The sequence below is a fragment of the Panthera uncia genome, chromosome B1 (assembly GCF_023721935.1).
Source record: "Panthera uncia isolate 11264 chromosome B1, Puncia_PCG_1.0, whole genome shotgun sequence".
In the NCBI taxonomy this organism is placed as follows: domain Eukaryota; kingdom Metazoa; phylum Chordata; class Mammalia; order Carnivora; family Felidae; genus Panthera; species Panthera uncia.
The window spans coordinates 197,477,922-197,495,432 of record NC_064811.1 but is presented as its reverse complement, the minus strand read 5'-3'; the positions used below and the strand labels follow the sequence as shown (position 1 = coordinate 197,495,432).

The window sequence follows — 17,511 nt, the reverse complement described above, 5'->3', positions numbered from 1 at the left end:
AGGAGTAGAATCAAATACCCTACAACTCCTCACTAAAAGCCAGTAAGAGGCTATCGTGGAAAAATCATCCCTTGACTCAACATGTGGATTCATCAGACATGGTGTGTCTGCGACACCAGAGTGTAACGAGTTTTAAGTCCAGAGGAATCTGGGTCAGAAAGAAGATGCCCAGACCTTGCGAGAAAGGTCTCGTCTCACGGCATATACCACACGATTCTCTGTAAGTTACAGAAACCCATAGAGATGAGGGGCATAAAAGCAAGGAAACAGTCACATAAGCTCGATCCTGAGAGTTCTAGAGCACTGTCCACAGTCACCTCCACTGGCCTTGACTGGACGCTTCCCACAGATCAACTAGATCATCTGGACAGCATCCAGCTCCCAGGATCCTCAAAGCTACAACCACTCAAAATGAATCATCGCAACGCTGAATTATGGGCTTCTCCCAGACCATAATTCTGTCCTGTCTACACCGCAGGCAATGAGCTCTGCGCTTGGCAGCGGGCATGTGAGGAGGAAGAAGTCATACACCACGCAGAGCATCATCCTGTCAGCTCCCTCAAGTTACAAATCTGGATTCGAGTTTTCTGTGGACCACAAACGACCACCCAGATGGTATCAGAAGTCAGAAGACTTGATTTTTAATTCCACTGAAATTAGGAACAAGCCACAGCAGTTCAGCATAACACCCGCTGGTCACACGCCCTCGTCTAGCTGCTGCCAGGATCCAGGTGTTCCTTTTTGGTACTGGAGAAAGGCTCCCCGAGTCCTGTTACTACAAGGCTGAACTCTGTCCAGCACAAATGGTCCTCTGATTTTGAATTTAACCCATGCCCTCCACCCAGAGCGGGATGGCCGAGTGAGCAGGTGGCCGCCGGTTAGGAGACATCACGCAGCATCCTGAGTGGCAGGGTGGGGGGGTGTTGAGGGGAGGGGGTCTTTCCCAGTTTTACAGAGCTATACCCAAAGGTCTGTTTCCAAAATTAACTTTGTGTTCCATATATATTCCTTTCATGACATTTCTTTCAAGCTCTATTTCTCTTACGTGTTTTATTTTTCCCATTTGATGTGAGAAAACATGTTTTTATACGTGGAAATCCATGCACAAAACTTTGGTCTTTCTTACTGGATCCTACTATGTACGAAGGAACGATGTGAATAGCATTTAAAGCTAAAAATAAGAGAATCCCACTTGAAGAGTTTTTGACAAGGAGATATGTATTAGCATAGCCAATAAAAAAATACATGCTTGCAAAACATTCAGCATTTCAGATGACTGACAGTTTCTCTGCAATTAAGTGAGGTAAGCATGATTTTTTATTTGCTTTTTGTTATAATCAACAACTTTAAACTACGTGCAATCACAAATGAACATCATTCGCTTCTTCTGCAGCAATATTTATTGGTGTACATTTTATGCGGTATCTCTAATCACTCACCTACACCAAGCATGGTTAATTGTTACTTACAAGTTTTCTCTGAAGGCTTACTGACTTCTAAATTTGAGGTTATCAGAGAATTCAGAAAATGGTTCCTTACGACACAGCTTTTTTTTTTACATCGGTGAGAACATATTAGTTTCCTGCCTGAAAATCACTTCTTAATTACAGAGCTTCATGATGTCAGCATGAGGTTTTGAAAGACTATTACAATAGAAGAACAATGACAATAAACCTGGTCTTCTCAACAATGACACTGAAATAGTCAAGGCCGGACTTAGGAGGGAGTAAGGCACTTTAGGCTTTCAGTGCCTCTGAAGTGTGAACATAACAGCTGATGAGGTCAGGGTGGGGATCCTGGAGGGACCCCTCTTCAACCGCTGTGCAAATGGATGACAACCGGGAAGTCAGTGATGGTTCCCTCTCAACTGGCTCTTTGCATCTTTTCCCGGTGTTGGCAGCTCAAGGCGTGTGGACTCTCCTGAATGTGAGATGCGTCAATGTGTGAGTCCATGTAGATGTAAATGTCACTGGAAAACCCTAGAACTTCACAAGGAATGAGAAGAGAGATGTCTCCCTCCTGCCACAAATGAGCTGTGTCCCCTGGACCGGGTGCTCACTCCTCACTGGACCGAGCAGGGTGACAGGTTGGGTGGTGTCAGCCATCAGTCTGATGCCCCTCTTTGCACGCCCTCGCTCTCCAGATGCCCCTCCCTGGCCCCTAGATCCTCAAAGAGTTACAGGAGAGGTGGGAATTGCAGTGGAAACATTAGGGATTATGGGGGCATTTCCAGCTAGAGCTGGGTTTCATAGACCAATGCAAGCCTTGACTGTTCCTAGAATCCATTTCTGCTGGGGTATTTTTTGTTTTTTGTTTTTCCTGGAGTCCACCTACAGGGTGGTGGTGTGCTGGGTCCCGCACCCCAGAGCATTTCCCCGAGGCTCTGGTGCTCTGTATTGTCTGATGCACAGAACCCTAGTTTCTGGTCCTATTCCAAGAATGTCCCCGAGTCCCATGAACACAGCTCAGACTCGCCCACTGAAATTCTGTCTTGTCTGGCATGGCCTCTCCACATGAGCTCTGCTTTATGGTCTGGTGATAGCGGCTGGGCTTGCTTCCACTAGCACATCAAAATCTTTCTCACTCTGAATGTTGGGACCACATCTAGTCATCGAGAATGACTATTCAAAGCGTGGCCTTGGGGGCCCACTAGCTTTAATAATCACACGTGCTCAGCGCAATCCTGGACACATCCACCGACAGTATATTATTTAAATCTCAAAACGTCCCTCGAAGATGGGCATCATCATGTGTTTTCACACATAAGGAAGCTAAACCTCAAAAATGCTAAATAATCTGCCCAAGACACACAGCGAATGTTAGATCCAAGATTGCAGACTAAGATAGATCACAGTCTACACTCACGCCACTGAGGAACATGGCTACATTCCCCCTTCTCAAACCAATCGGCTAAGTAAGTCGGAAAAAATATGTCCATCTAAATGTGTGTGTGTGTGTGTGTGTGTGTGTGTGTGTGTGTGTGTGTAGATGGACAGATATTTAATTTGCTCCTTGAGAAGAGACGGAGTCACATAAAAGAAGATTCTTCTTACCTTCAGAATGTCTCCTTCAAACAGCTGGAAGGTCCGTGCTCTGAGGTGGATCCCCTTGCCAGCTTCTGTTTCTATCTTATAGATACACTCGTGGTCATTATCGTAATTTGATGGGAAATTTGGGGACAACAATGTTCCTTCATTTCCTTTGACACTTGCTCCACATTCAGCTAAAATAGATAGGACATTAAAAAAGAAAGAATTGAAAAGTGGAATTACTGATTTTAACACATAAAAATTCTACAATCATGACGGCTCTCTTCTCTCTCAATGTATGTTTCCAATTAACATATTGTTTTTATAGATTGGTGTTTGGTTTTTTTTGGTTTTGTTTTTTTTTTACTGTTTACCAGCTGGACAGGAAATATTCTCTACTCATTCATTTTCAAGATTTCTTATCTGTTTTCAGAGTACCTCTTACTCCACAGAAGCACAAAGAGATCTCGAACAAAATCGCTACACCCAAGCACACCGGCTGTGTCATAGAGCAGTCATATCCCTCCCCAGGCCTCATTTCTACTTCACGAAACGTCCCTGCCAATGCCACTGTGACAGCTCTGTGGTACTCACATTGATATTTTGTGGCATCGACCCGAACACATTTAAAGGGGATCTAAAGATAAATAAAACCACTCAGCAGCCCACCAGTGTCACAGCACCGAGCCTGTCTGTGTTCCATCTCGGGACAAAAGAACATTCAGTGGAGGTCAATGTTATTTTCTTCTGCCCTTCTCCTGAAGAAAGCAGAGGTAATTCACTTCTAGATCCAAATTTGCATAAAACAGTATTTAATCAGGGTAAAAAATAAAAATAAATTTGGTCTTCACATTATGTCAACTCAGACAGAGTCACTTAACCTCTCAGCTCACCTTAAAAACAAACGGTTAGCCAAAAGACTACAGCTTTAAAACCCTGTTAAGTCCCAAATCACCTCAAAACAATAGAGGTGCCGTGTGTGTGTGTGTGTGTGTGTGTGTGTGTGTGTGTGTGTGTATGTCACAAGAGAGACCCACCGGATTCTGCACCAAATAATTTATTGGCCACACTGTGTGGCAAGTGCAGTGATTTTTAAAAACTCAACAAGATAAGTAGGAGTCTGAAGAACAATGGTCGAGTTGGAAAGTGACAATCAGGGAAATGCACCATTTTAGTGGGGGTGAGGATGAGGGAGAGGGACTCACAGTGTGCAGTGTTGTGCCATGTTCTGTAACTTTGGCGGACATGTTGTGCGTGTCCATTTTCATTAATTGTGACCTTCCTTTCACAATTAAGAACATCACCTACACTTGTAGCCATGATCCCGAGCCTCTTTGCCAGAAAATTGCTACAGATTTAAGATCAGCTCGTAATGATTTGTGCACTTGGATCTCATAACATCCCCATGTAGAAGGGCTGGGAGAACAACCGCACACAAGAACTTGGGCTCACCTAACCCTTATGTAGTTTTTTTTTGTTTTTTTTTTTTTTTTTTAATTTAAGGTTTATTTATTTGAGAGAGAGAGAGAGAGAGAGAGAGAGAGAGAGAGAGAGAAGGTGGGCGGGCAGAGAGGGAGAGACAGAATCCAAAGCGGGCTCCAGGCTCTGAGCTGTCAGCACAGAGCCCCACACGGGGCTCAAACCCATGAACCATGAGATCATGACCTGAGCTGAAGTCAGAAGCTTTACCGACTGAGCCCCCCAGGTACCCCATAACCCTCATGTACTCTTAAGTGAAGACTTAAAGGCAGGCTTTGCTCAGGATCAGGGGGGAACGTTTTGAGAAATAAACACCAGGAGTGGGTGAGCCACCAAAATGGTAATGGAGCTTCATAATATGATTTTAAAACCACAGATATATATTTATATTATATTTATATGTAATCATGGTTTTTAATTATAATCATCTTTTAAAATCTTTTCTAAAGACTACAAAAATATATGGGGAGACAGGCAAGTGATGTGTCTCTCAAGCTGGATATCTGCCTTTTGAACAGTCTTTCTGTGTTAGCAATCTACTGATTCTTAGGCCATCTCAGATTGAAGACATACATCAATCAATTTATACGTTAAATGCAACAAATATTTTAGGTAAGTAATCCCCTTGGGAAATGATAATAACTAATGGACATTCTTATATGTTTTCTGCCTTTTTTTTCTCTCCTAGAGAAATAGGACATTTTAAAACATAAAAACCAGGATAAATGGAAAGGATATCAAAACAGCAAGGTAGAATATCGCCTTTGGCTGCTCTATGGATAGAGCAGTGGGGGGTTCAAACTTGTTAAAGATATCAGGGTGGAAAAAAATTTTTTTAAAAAACTCAACTGAATTCTGATAACTGGACTTGAAAACCTAGTCACAACTATTAGGGGTTTTTATTTAAAATTGAATTTGACAGTGATCAATAAAGTGAACCATTCAAAAATGAAATTTAAGTCCTTTTATCCATTACCTTATGAGTTTGAAAAGAAGTCTTGCAATGGAAGATGTAAAAAATACTGATACTGTAGCAAATAGGTTATTTTTAGTCTAGGAAAACATTGGAAGAAGGATTTGTATGGCTATAATAACTGGCTGTGTGTATGTGGGTTTACCGTACATCTGAACATGTCAAGTCTATTATTGACTGTGTGCATTACAAGTCACAGTAAAGTACAGGCACTCTTGAGTCAAACCTCCCTAGAGGTGGGCGGGAGGTGAAAGGGATAATGAGGGTCCTGGCCCTCCCTCTGGTCACCATCTGGTCATCAGGAGAGGCTGTGGTCTTCTTTCTTGACTGAATGAGGTCAGGAGGATGGAGGGAGGGTTGGAACACATAATGGGTAATTAATTGAACACAGTGGTAAGTCTACGCATCTTGAACCCAAGTGTGGAATGCGAGCTTTGCCTCTCTCGGGAGCTATGAAAATACGTATGAGAAGTCCAAAGGTGTCTTCAGGGGGCACTCCGTGAGGAAAGCAGAGCCAAGGAGAATCAACTCTGATGGGTTTCATCCACGAGCCCACCCCTGAGGAAAGCACTACCCCCTCCCAAAGGCGGGGGCTCGGCCATGTTCACGTTCGTCCTCCGTCTGTATCTGTGGTTCGGCATTTGTGGAGAATGGGTTTTGTTCTCTCATTTTCACCGTGGCTGGGATCTCTTTCTTTGGTCTTCATGCCACTGTGTTTCTATTCTTTTCTTCTCCTTCACACATTTGTCACGAGGAGAATCTTCCAGAACCGGCCAGAGGTGTCATTTTTCAAAAGTGACAATCTATCATGACAAGGCTGATACGTAAATTCTGGTATTTGTGTGTCAGATGCTTTTCTAAGTTCTTTACACGCAGGGATCCCTGTTACTTCTCAGTAACCTTATCAAATAGGTCAATGAACCACATTTCACAGGTGAGGACACTGAAACAGAATAGCTGAAAAACCAAGGGCTTTTCCCAAGGTCACAAAACTAGTACAGATCAGTTATTGAGTTGACATAAACTCTACACACTTAGGAATGGAGTTGTGTCCCTTTGTATCCTAACTAGTGATGAATACACATCTTAGTGAATAACTCACAATATTATTAATTATGAAAAACAATGAAACTAAGATAGTATGGGTTTGCTCTATATGGGTGTATCCTTTTGAGGACTTTTGTTTGGGACAGGTCACCGGTTAACTGGAGATGGTATTTGTTTTCACATTAGCATTTAAGACACCAACCATATACTTATTTCTCATAATACAGCAAAAAGGGAGAACTAGAGAGAAGACTCTGGCCTTTGGATACATGGGAAGGAAAAAAAAACTATTAAATCTAAAGACGTAATTTTACATCTCTTTTTATTAGGATTTGGATCCTGGGATTTCGCTTTAAGGCAGACATATAGTAAGAGGTGCTAATTAAGTGCACTATATAGAAATAATAGGTGTGGGCAATCGCTTGGCCTGTTGTAACCCTTTGTACACAGACGATTTGTTCCTTTAACCTGCAGAAACGGACCTCCTGCAAGTGAGAGGTACATGCTCCCCCCTTCACAATAAAATCCCACTGGTGTCAGAGCCACTGTCTCTCGGGCTGAGACACGGTAAAATCTCTAAGTGAACATTCAGCAGTAACTCATTTATTTCATATACAACTGAGCCTCAATAAACACAACCAATACGTTTACATGTACAAGGATGGAATTTCATTCTTCTAATGTGGTGCGGTGCTTAAGGAGTCTTTCATGTGCATTTTTCTCCAAGAGTATGAAATTGCTTGTAGAATATATGAGCTTGGTATGTTGATTGTTTTTAAAAAAATCTACTTCAGTACAGTGTTTTGTATCATACAGTTCCATACTAGGCACATCACTACTTCATTTATATTTGTATGCCTTTATATTCTTCAAAGACTTTCATGCAGATTATCATGTCATTACTTTTTTTCCTCTTAATTCGTGACTTTTACACCGCTCCTCAATTTTAAAACAGTTGTCCGGTTGGGCTGACACCATTCCAGTGAGCACGTGTGGCTGTTGCTATCGTTTTCCGATTCTGTGTCAAGAGCCATAAGAAAATACGACATCTCAAAGGCTGAACGTGATTTGCCATTTTATCTCGACGCCTTGGTTCATCACTCAACTTGGTGCTAGCAGGTTTGGCAACACCCGGGGTCTAGGGAGAGACCTACGTCGGGGATGCTGCAGCGGGACACGGGGACAGGCCGGTGTGAGACACAAAGGCTGCTTATGTGGCTTCAGGGACGTGACTGAGGTGGGCGGTCATCAGAGAACCGTAGGAAATCTGGCTGCAGGGAGACTTGGCCAGACCTCGGGGAACGTGTGGGCTTCACCAAACCAAGGTGCAAGGTCCCTAAAAGTTTGGAGCACACAGGTGTCCAGACAAAGGGTGTTCGGAGAAGAGGAAATGCCCTAAGAGAAAGCAAAGAATCTTGAAGGCTCTCAAAGAAAACAAAAAGGGTGCAATGGTGTGACAATGGGTTTGTGAAGCAAATTCTGGAATTATTAGTCCAGAGGAACACCAAGGAAAACCAAAGAAGTAATGGCAGAACAAATAAAATATAGTAACACTCTGCCCACTAAAGCCTGGGACTCTATCCCATAGGAAATAAAGAAAATAAGACACTAACAGTAAAAAGCAAGTGCGCAGAAAATTACACACTTTAAGTCATTGGAGTTTCAAAAATTCTTTGAACTTGACTAAAAATATCCATTGTAAACCTCTATTACCAAAGCAATTAAATGTATCAATTTTCAGTTCTTTCAATAATCCATTTACAATTGCTTTAAGATGAATGGGTATAATTTTCCTTAAGATGAATCATTTGTTCTTTTTCTAAAGAACCCACTGAAATTGTAATTAAAATTGGATTGTCATTTAGAGTTTCTTAATGGAAATGAAGTAATTAAAATTAAATTAACTTAATAGAAAGGAGCCAATTGATTTCCCATAAATTCTTCCTTCAACAGTATCTACCTGTGAAGCCACCCTTATTCAGCTCAGGCTGCCATCACCAAACACCCCCCAACCTGGGGCTTGAAGGACAGGCATTTACTCCTCAGGGCTCTGGAGGCTGACTTTCAAGGCCCCTGGCTGTGCCCAGATACTCTGTGCGCACATCATAAACCTGATTCAAGCAAAATCTTTGCCAAAGAGCTTTTCCCCAAAGTAACACTGAGCCTGCACACACCCCCCCGCCCCCCAACAGGGACTTTCCTGAAGAAAGTGACAACATGCGAAAGTTTTGGTGGCAGTGATTAAAGTTTTGTGGAAATTGCAGTGGGGCCTTTGAGACCATTGTGAATTTGTAAATTGATTATTTTAAATTAATTAACATATATATACACACGAAGTCTATATTGTATATCAGAATCTCTACACATATGTACTCTATTTTATATAGAAAGCCAAATTATTTAAAATGTGCAATCTTATTTTTACTCATAAAGAATATAGAAGAATTGAATAAAATGCTGATTCTACTTTTAATCTACTTATTATCCTCCGAACCTTTATTTCCTTAATTTAATGCTATTATTGAGTTACCTTTTAAGATTCAATTAAATTCAGAGATTAGTTTCAGGTTTTAATTTTGTTTCAGAAATTTTAAACCCACGGGGCGCCTGGGTGGCTCAGTCAGTTAAGCCTCCCACTTCAGCCTCAGGTGAGGATCACAAGGTTTGTGGGTTTGAGCCCTGCATCGGGATCTGTGCTGACAGGTCAGAGCCTGGAACCTGCTTCAGACTCTGTGTCTCCCTCTCTTTCTGCCCTCCTCTACTTATGCTCTGTCTCTCTCTCAAAAATAAATAAACATTAAAAAATATATAAAATAAATGAAGAATTAAAAAATTAAAAAAAAAGAAATTTTAAACCAAAAATTCAAGAAATAAATGGAAGCAACAGACTGGTCAGCATAGGGATAGATAGAATTGTTTAGACAGAATTGTTCAAAAGATTTAAAGCTGAGTTCAATTTCTCAAAATACAGGCAACCTATTTTGTTTTACCATGCTTCTCCAAAATATTTGTAATCCATTAAACAACTGAGGCTAATAGTGTTGACTTTTTTTTTTTTTAATTATTTTATTCCATCCACGGGCATTGTAGTTTGTCCAAAAATTGAATTAATTAAGATATTCAACAACAGGATAACTCTTGCTTTCACTGAGTTTTCTTTTAATTCTCTCGGTAGATATTATTTGGTAATTAACCTGATGTAGATATAGAGGCTTATCATACTCGGCCTGAAAAAAATCGTGTGTTCAAAACCTGTGTGTTCAATGATGCCATATTAGTTTAGAGAACTCTACTGGACACTCTTCATGTCTGCTCTCTAACTCCGCCCCTGTTGGGTTTTGTTTTTGTTTTTTTTTTTTTTCCCCAACAAGATGTCACAAGACATCTCAAATACCATAAAGTATGTTTTTTAATACTTTTCCTGATTCTTCAACACCTGTGCAGACTGGCCTCTAAGTATTCCAATACAACCAGAGCTGTCCTGGGACTGAGTGGTCAGGAATGGGCACGTGACTCTCTACTTGGGCCAATCAGAGGCAACCCAGCGACCCCACAGAAAGGGATTGCCTCGGGGAAAGCACGACCCTGAGATTCCACAGTGTGTGCAGACTTGAGAGCCGTAGGAGGAGGCCCCCGGGGAAGGCAGGGAGTGGCCTAATGTCTTCCCTTGGGTTGTGGAGCCTGAGGATAAAGCCAGCACCCAGGCGGGGAGAGGACAGGAGAGATGAGAAAACAAGGCATCAGGTCCCTGATTACATCTGATCTAACCCGCCCACCTGAAGTTGTCCCAACTTATTTAGTTATATTGTCAGTAAACCTTCCCTTTTCCTTAAACCAGTTTGGGCTCTGTTTTTTTTTTTTTTTTTTTTTTAACTTGGCAATAAAAAAAACATATTGAATGATATGCATAAAATGTAATGCAAATGAAAAAGTGGCACAAGAGAGGGCTTGCACATTTCGTCACAAATCATGGAGTACACAATGATACTATTTCTAGTACTCTAAATAATTAGGTTGAAATAGCCCTACAATGAAAAAGTGCAAATAAAATGATCATTTCTCTTTCATTTACAAGTGAACTGATAAAAGAGAAAAATCGCTCTTTGTTTAGGTGTTCACTAGAAATTCTGTTTAAGATGAGGTGTTTACTGGATGAAAACAAAATAGCATGCTCATAATTCAGTTGACTTTCTTCTGATGTCACTTGTGATCTTTGGAATGGATTCGCAATTTTTGGATTTGCAACTATGAATCGATCACTCTTCTTTCTGTGATTTTATTTTATTTTTAAAAAATTTTTTAGTGCTTATTTTTGAGAGACAGAGAGAAACCGAGCACAAGTGGCAAAGGGATGGAGAAAGAGAGAGGGAGAACAGAATGGGAAGCAGGCTCCAGGCTCTGAGCTGGAGGCGCTGAGCACGGAGCTCTATGAGGGGCTCAAACTCACGAACTGTGAGATCCTGACCTGAGCCGAAGTCGGCTCGTAACTAACTGAGCCACCCACGTGCCCCCTATTTCCGTGATTTTAAAAGAAGGAACACAGGCACAGAGTGTTAATGAATCCAAATGTTGACATCAAGAGAAAAGCTTTGGAGGAAAGCAAACTTTGACGAGCATCTATTGAATAAGGCACACAGCTGGATTTTAGGGATCAGGTGGCTCCCAGGGTTAAGAAATAGCCTCATGGGAGGCAGAAACGTTAAGGCAACTTCCACAGAATGGAGCTATTATCACGGAGGTCCCACCAGCCAGCAGGTGATGGGGTACAGACAGCTCACGCGTAAACTGAGTTCAAAACGATGGGGCAGAGTCAGCCGGACAGAAAAGCAGGGTGAGCACAGGGACGTGAGGGAACAGCACAGACAAAGACACAGAGGGAAGGAGAGCCGGGGTGACCAGGGGCCTGCACGGGCTTCCCCTGCTGATGCTTCAGTACGTGGCTGAGTCGTGCAAGAAGGTGGAAAGCCGGGCCAACAAATAATGGGCCTCGTGTGCCACCAGAGTCACCGCTGGGGGCTAACAGGTTCTCCTAAGGGGGCACCCTGACGGGGCTTGGATTAGATCGATCACTCAGGGAGCTCCGTCCTGCAGCCTGGGAGAAGCTCCCCAGGGCCGGGCAGACACAGAGGGTGGGAGAGCCTGAGCTGAGAACTAGGTGGGACACCGGATCTTCAAAACGGGCCACTAATTAGACGTGGAGAAGGAGAGAAAAGGAGAAATACCAAGGAGTTCCCGAGGCCTCCTGGGTCAGCTGGGGGTCGGCTACCAAGAGTCACATTTTGTCTACAGGAACTTTGCGCCCAGGTGGGCTGGAGGGAAATTCAGGAAACACCAGGCAAAATACAAGAGGCTAAATAAAGACAGGGCACACCCAGGCCCCTGGGTGGTGTGACAGTGCAGGGCCACGGTGAGAAGCGTGGTTTTGGGTGACCTGCGTTCCAACATCGTAAGCACGTGACTGTGGGCCAAGGTCCAAGACCCTTTGTGTCTCAGTGTCCTCATCTGTACAGCAGAAATGACAGTCACAGTACTTCATTAATTCTTGGAAGTGAAATGAGGCAACACACGTAAAGAGCTTGGAGTGGTGCAGGCTCTGGAACTAGGGGTGATGGGTGTTAACTATGGGTTCTTAGTTTATATTTTAGGTAACAATGTCAACACCCAAAAAACAAGAGGAACAGTGTACAGATAATGAATCTAAATCAAACAGGCTCACAGCAAATGGCATACTATACTCAACAGAGTTGACCAATCAGTAGACTTAACGTTACATGTGTGGGACAAAGCTTTGGTTTCATTGGGTTGGGAGTTTCTTCCAGATCTTAAACTATCTCATTCAGAAACTGTCAATTTGGGGAACATGGATTCTAGGCAACCTGGGAATTCCCAGGACCATCGGCAAAATACCGTATCTCTTTTTTTTGAGACAGAGTTCTGAAATGGCATCCAAATCTCAAATAAAAACCATAACCAAAAAGAGAGTGAAAACCACTATTTTAGGGGAAAGACAGACAATAGACATTTACAGATAGGTGCCCTGGTGAGAGAGAAAGATGGCTTGATTCATGTTTACTTGTGTAATTTTTTTTTTTTTAAACAAAGTCCTGACTGTCAGAATATCATTAAAACACAAAAGGACCCTATTACCAGTTGAATCAACAACATCCCTAAACTGTGCTGACAACTGAAGAGATTCTTTGCCATGGGAAAAAATGGGTCTTACTACAGTAACAACTTAGTATTTGTATGGGTCCTGAAATCTCATCTCCACAATGTTGCCACCCGCCTCTGTCACATGAACTAGTGGGACCAGGGCGGAACCATGGACTCCCTGTGACGCAGAGGCTCACCGCTGCGCTGGGCTGGCATTAATCTCCAGATGAATGTCATAACGCTGCGTCCTTAGGCAGTTTTCTGTAACTCGAGAGGACAGACTTTAAAGATGCTAAGCCACACGGCTGAGTGGCAGGTGCTAGGCATTACCTCTGGGGTGATGCGCAGACCCGAGACGGGCAGGTGGTTCCAAATCTAGCCCTCCCTGCGCTCACAGCTCCGCTCCGCTCTCTGCCTTATGGGAGCTCAGTTCCCAGAAAGCAGTACATGTAAACCCACTGGGCCCGCATCCTAATCCCACCGTCTTGGAAAGTACCCAGTAAAGACCCCTGCTTCTCTCTGGAATGCCCCCTTGAATTCCTCAAAAACACACTGAGAAGGCTACTCTGGCATGGAAGTTTCTACAATGCCCACTTTGCAGGAGTATGCCACAATCAAATCAAAAGCGTTAAATGGCAAAGTTAACAAGGAAACCGGTATTTTAAACTGTCCCCATCATTACACCAGGAGATACTCACTGTTTTAAGCAACAGAATTGTCACCAGTTGTGTTAACACAGCCTGGCATCTCGCTTTTATTTTTCCTTTTGTTCCGGGTGATTTTTACTTCTGTGCATATTTTTTCCTTCACAAATATGCTTGGCACATGCTTTAGATTTACCCTCATTCAGTCGTAAGAACGGAGGGCTGAAAGGGGCTGACTTCACAGACAAGGTAAGTGCAGCCCAGAGGGGCTCACGCCCAGGGTAGCAGGGTGCCCCCCCCCCCGCCCTCGCCAAGCTGGGCCCTGCGCCCTGACTGCACCGCGCCCTGTCCCCACTGGGTGAATGAAATGAAAGCGTGTGACCACCTACCCACACACCTTGGCAGAGGCGCGCTCCACACACGACGGCCCCCACCCAGGCACGTAAGCTTGGTTGCACCTTCTAAGCGATACCCCGGGAAGCAGGAAAAAGTCAGAGAGTCCCCAACTCCAAAGTGGAAACCAATTCTTCGGCTGAAGGCAGGGACGCCAGGGTCATCGCAAGGCTCCAGGTCATATTCTGAGACACGAAGAGAGGAGACGGAGTAAATGTGTGGGAACTTGGGTAAACACTCAAAACTTACTTACCAAGAACTAAAAAAAAAAAAAAAAAAAAAAAACAACGGCTACTATTTAAAAAACCTCACGCATAGTTGTTCAAACTGCTCCGTAGTGGTTATGTGGATTGGTTTTCTTTGTACCCTAAGCTGGTTCGTGATGAACCGCATGAATTCTAGTATTTTTTTAAATAGATGTGTAACATTAAGATAAGGTGAACATTTTACGGCTGTGACGTAAACCCTATGAAATAATTTTCGCGCTGAAGGTCAAGGATGCTTGGAGAATCAAGCCCACTCAATTAAGCACCAGTGAATGACACCTGGGACAGAGCAGACGCTGGGCAGCTGTGTGTAACCGCTGGTGCATCTGGAGCTCCCTCCCACACTGTCCCATTAGCATCTGCAGAGACACTACTGTGACGTGCATCGGGAAATGCCACTTTAGTAAAACCTTCTAAAAACGACAGAAGGAAACTGGGCCGGCAGGAGGAAAGGCAGATAGAAAACCATACTGATTTTGTGCACACATCTGAAGAGCCCCCAGAAGGGAAAACACTTCATTTGCATGATAAAGTTGCTACTTATTTGGACACTTAAAAAATAAACGCCCTTGTATTAGTGTCACTGGCAATTGTTTGCAGCCAGGTTTCAAGGCGAAATTCTTGCAAATGAAATTACTCCTCAGCACACCTGAAGAACAAGTTTAGGGCAGCACTGGCTTTGCAATCCCAGGTGTTGTGTTTTGTTTTGTTTTGTTTTCAAAACTGTCTGAGCCTGTGTGTGACACAGTCTAGGTTAGGTGACTCCTTCTGCAAGCTTTGCGAATCGTTTCCCATCGGTTGTGTGCAAGTGGATTGGTCCAGGTGTTCAAAAACCGCGACCACCTTAATTTTTAACATTTTAAAATATTTTAAAACTGTTGCAAAGTGCTGCCAAGGTCCAGAAAGTGTGTCTTGTTTCTCGCCTGCTTGTCTGTTTAGGGAGGTTGCGGAAGAAGACAATTAGCCCTAGAGCTGGCTTCTGACCTTTGCTAACCAAAAGGCTTATTGTCAGCTCTGCGCTGGGAGTGACAGAATTAAGAAACAGATGCCATGGAAAGGGTGGGAACGACAGACTTCTGAGACATATCTAGGGGGGAGCCCCACAGAGGTGGGTGCTGCCAGATTCTTCCTGTGGAATGTTCTAGTTGACTCCATGTTGGATCTCGATGGAAGTTGAGAACAAAGACAGTGACATTCTCATGGTGCCCGAACTGAGACCCAGCAGGAAAGAAGGTACAGAGGAATTAGGCATTAGTGTTAGGAAAATTTAAGTCTTTGTTCCACAGAGTGGCCAATCTCATGATTACCCCTGATTACGGGCAAATTTCCAAGAAATCAAGTTGTCTGAGCTCATCCCAAGAGCTCCACTAATGCAGTGAAATGCCAAGAAAAATCAACAAAGTCAGGTAAAGATAAATGGCACTGGTTATAATTATGGGGCGTATAAAATAGTTCAGAGCATCTTAAAATCCCTAAGAAATCTTTTTCTTTACGACAGTTATTTCAACGCATATATCGCTAAGGACCATGTGATATTGAGTGATTATTAACTTCCTACTGCGTAGAAGACATAGGAATACACCTGCTGCTGATGGAAAGGCGGAAGGTACAGAAACCCCTTTCCTAAGAGTTTTAGCCTTAGAACAGGAGATGAGATAAATACCCAAATATTGTGACGGCGAATCTTGTACGAGGCATCAGAAGTTGCTAAGGAACTTATGGGAGGTCCAAGGGGAAGAAATCACTCCTGATTATGGGACTCAGGAACTACCTAATGAAAACTGCATTAGCTCTGGGCTGGGCGGAGCGGAGTGGAGGAGCACTGTCCTTTCCAAAGCATCACACAAAGAAGTGCAAAAACACCCTTGTGTCCACCCATCAGGATCTTAGAGCAGGAGCGCCCTTCTGTGGGCTGAGGCTGCATCTGTGTTAGTGCAGGGCCCCGACCATGGTCACTGAGCATCGCTTATGTGATTAAATGCATCTCATAAACGCTCGGCTAATTTTTAAGTGTGGGTACTTTTTCCGCGTCCACAAAAACACAGTAATACTATTCACAGCACCATTCATAGTAACAGTGTAACCCGGGCAAACAGCAGAAACCCTTCACATATCATGTAGGTGCCATCACTGAAAGTAAAAATGTCACATGATTTTGGAGCCTGGTTTTGTCTGTGGTCATAACTGCATCAAAGTAAATGAAAACTCATCCTCAGTTGTGTGTGTGTGTGTGTGTGTGTGTGTGTGTGTGTGTGTGTGTGTATTCACGCTTCTTTTTTATTGATTTCACTCTAGAGGAGGTTTTTGAGCCAAGTATTGGCATCCGCTGGAAGGCAGGCACCAAAATAATCAGATGATGGCTTCTCCTGAGAATGTCTCCCAATGGGGACACTTTCCTTGAGATTTTGATAGAACTGATGAGAAGTGAGTGAGAAGGGCTTTCAGGAGAACTTAGTGATATTAGCAATTTCTCAGGGATGAGAATTTGCAAAGTGCCATTTCGAGGATGCCGGGCAGAGGTCCTAGCGTCTTTCTTCAAGGAGGCTCGGCCCCCTTGGCTCACCAGCTAATGCTCACGACTGCTGGGACATTAACCTGTAATCACACACGCACAGGCACACGCATATGCTCACACACACACTGCTATTATTGCCAGAGAAGAGACACGTTAGAGAAGAACAACGTACCTGAGAACGTGATGTTGAAGCCCTCGTAGGAAATGGAAAAGTCTGAGATGAACCGAAGCTGGGCGGTGAAGTTTCCAAACAAACCCGCCTTAATAGTGTGAGGCAGTACAGAGCCAGTGAGTCTGGCCACGGGCTCGGTGAAACTCCCATCCTCTGTGATCAGTAAATAGTCGTGGGAGCTTTCTAGGTGGAAGGTGTGGAAGATCATCTGAACTCCTGAGAAGCAGAAAAAGAGGGGGGGGGGGGGGGGGGGGGCGGGGGGGTGGGCGGGGGAGGGAGAGATATCAGAGTTAACAGCTAAAGAAAAATCATTTCTTCTGGGCTTAGAGACATCAAACTCTTGAATCAAAAAAAATCTTAATAAGCAAACTTTTAAGTTTCAAAGGAAAATACAGAGAATGTATAGAAAGAGTGGACTAAGAAATGAAGAGGGGATAAACGGTAGAAATAAATGCTTAAGGATATGTAAGTATAGGCACAGGCGTCGATTAGACATGGGCTTATGGGTGTAGGCACAGACACAGGTGCAGACACAGACGCAAACACAGACATAAACACACAGACAGACACAGATATACAAGTACAACATGGCGGGCATTTACAGTAAACGCATGTAGGAATGGTGACTAGCATTTATCCCAGAGGAGAGAAGGACCAGATAACTTTTTCATTTACGTTTAACAAATATCTTCTAGGAAACCTCAGGTTGGAGGTCTAGCCATATAAACGTAGGGCTGAAGGGAGAATTCATTGAAATTATAGATTTATGTGCCTTTTAGGCATCTGTTCTCATGTTAACCATACCGACAAAGGATCAGTGGATTCCTATAGGAAAACGAA

General features: G+C 43.4%; 1 protein-coding gene across 1 annotated transcript in view; it reads right to left on the bottom strand.

The window, feature by feature from the left end:
• CSMD1 (CUB and Sushi multiple domains 1) overlaps positions 1-17,511 on the bottom strand; it is a 1,037,384-nt gene that overhangs the window by 341,767 nt on the left and 678,106 nt on the right. Inside the window, exons 18-20 of the mRNA XM_049630105.1 lie at positions 16,672-16,887; positions 13,715-13,903; positions 3,054-3,223 (exon numbers count right to left, since the gene is read on the bottom strand). Coding sequence (XP_049486062.1) covers positions 3,054-3,223; positions 13,715-13,903; positions 16,672-16,887 — 575 coding nt within the window. The remainder of the gene's footprint in view (positions 1-3,053; positions 3,224-13,714; positions 13,904-16,671; positions 16,888-17,511) is intronic.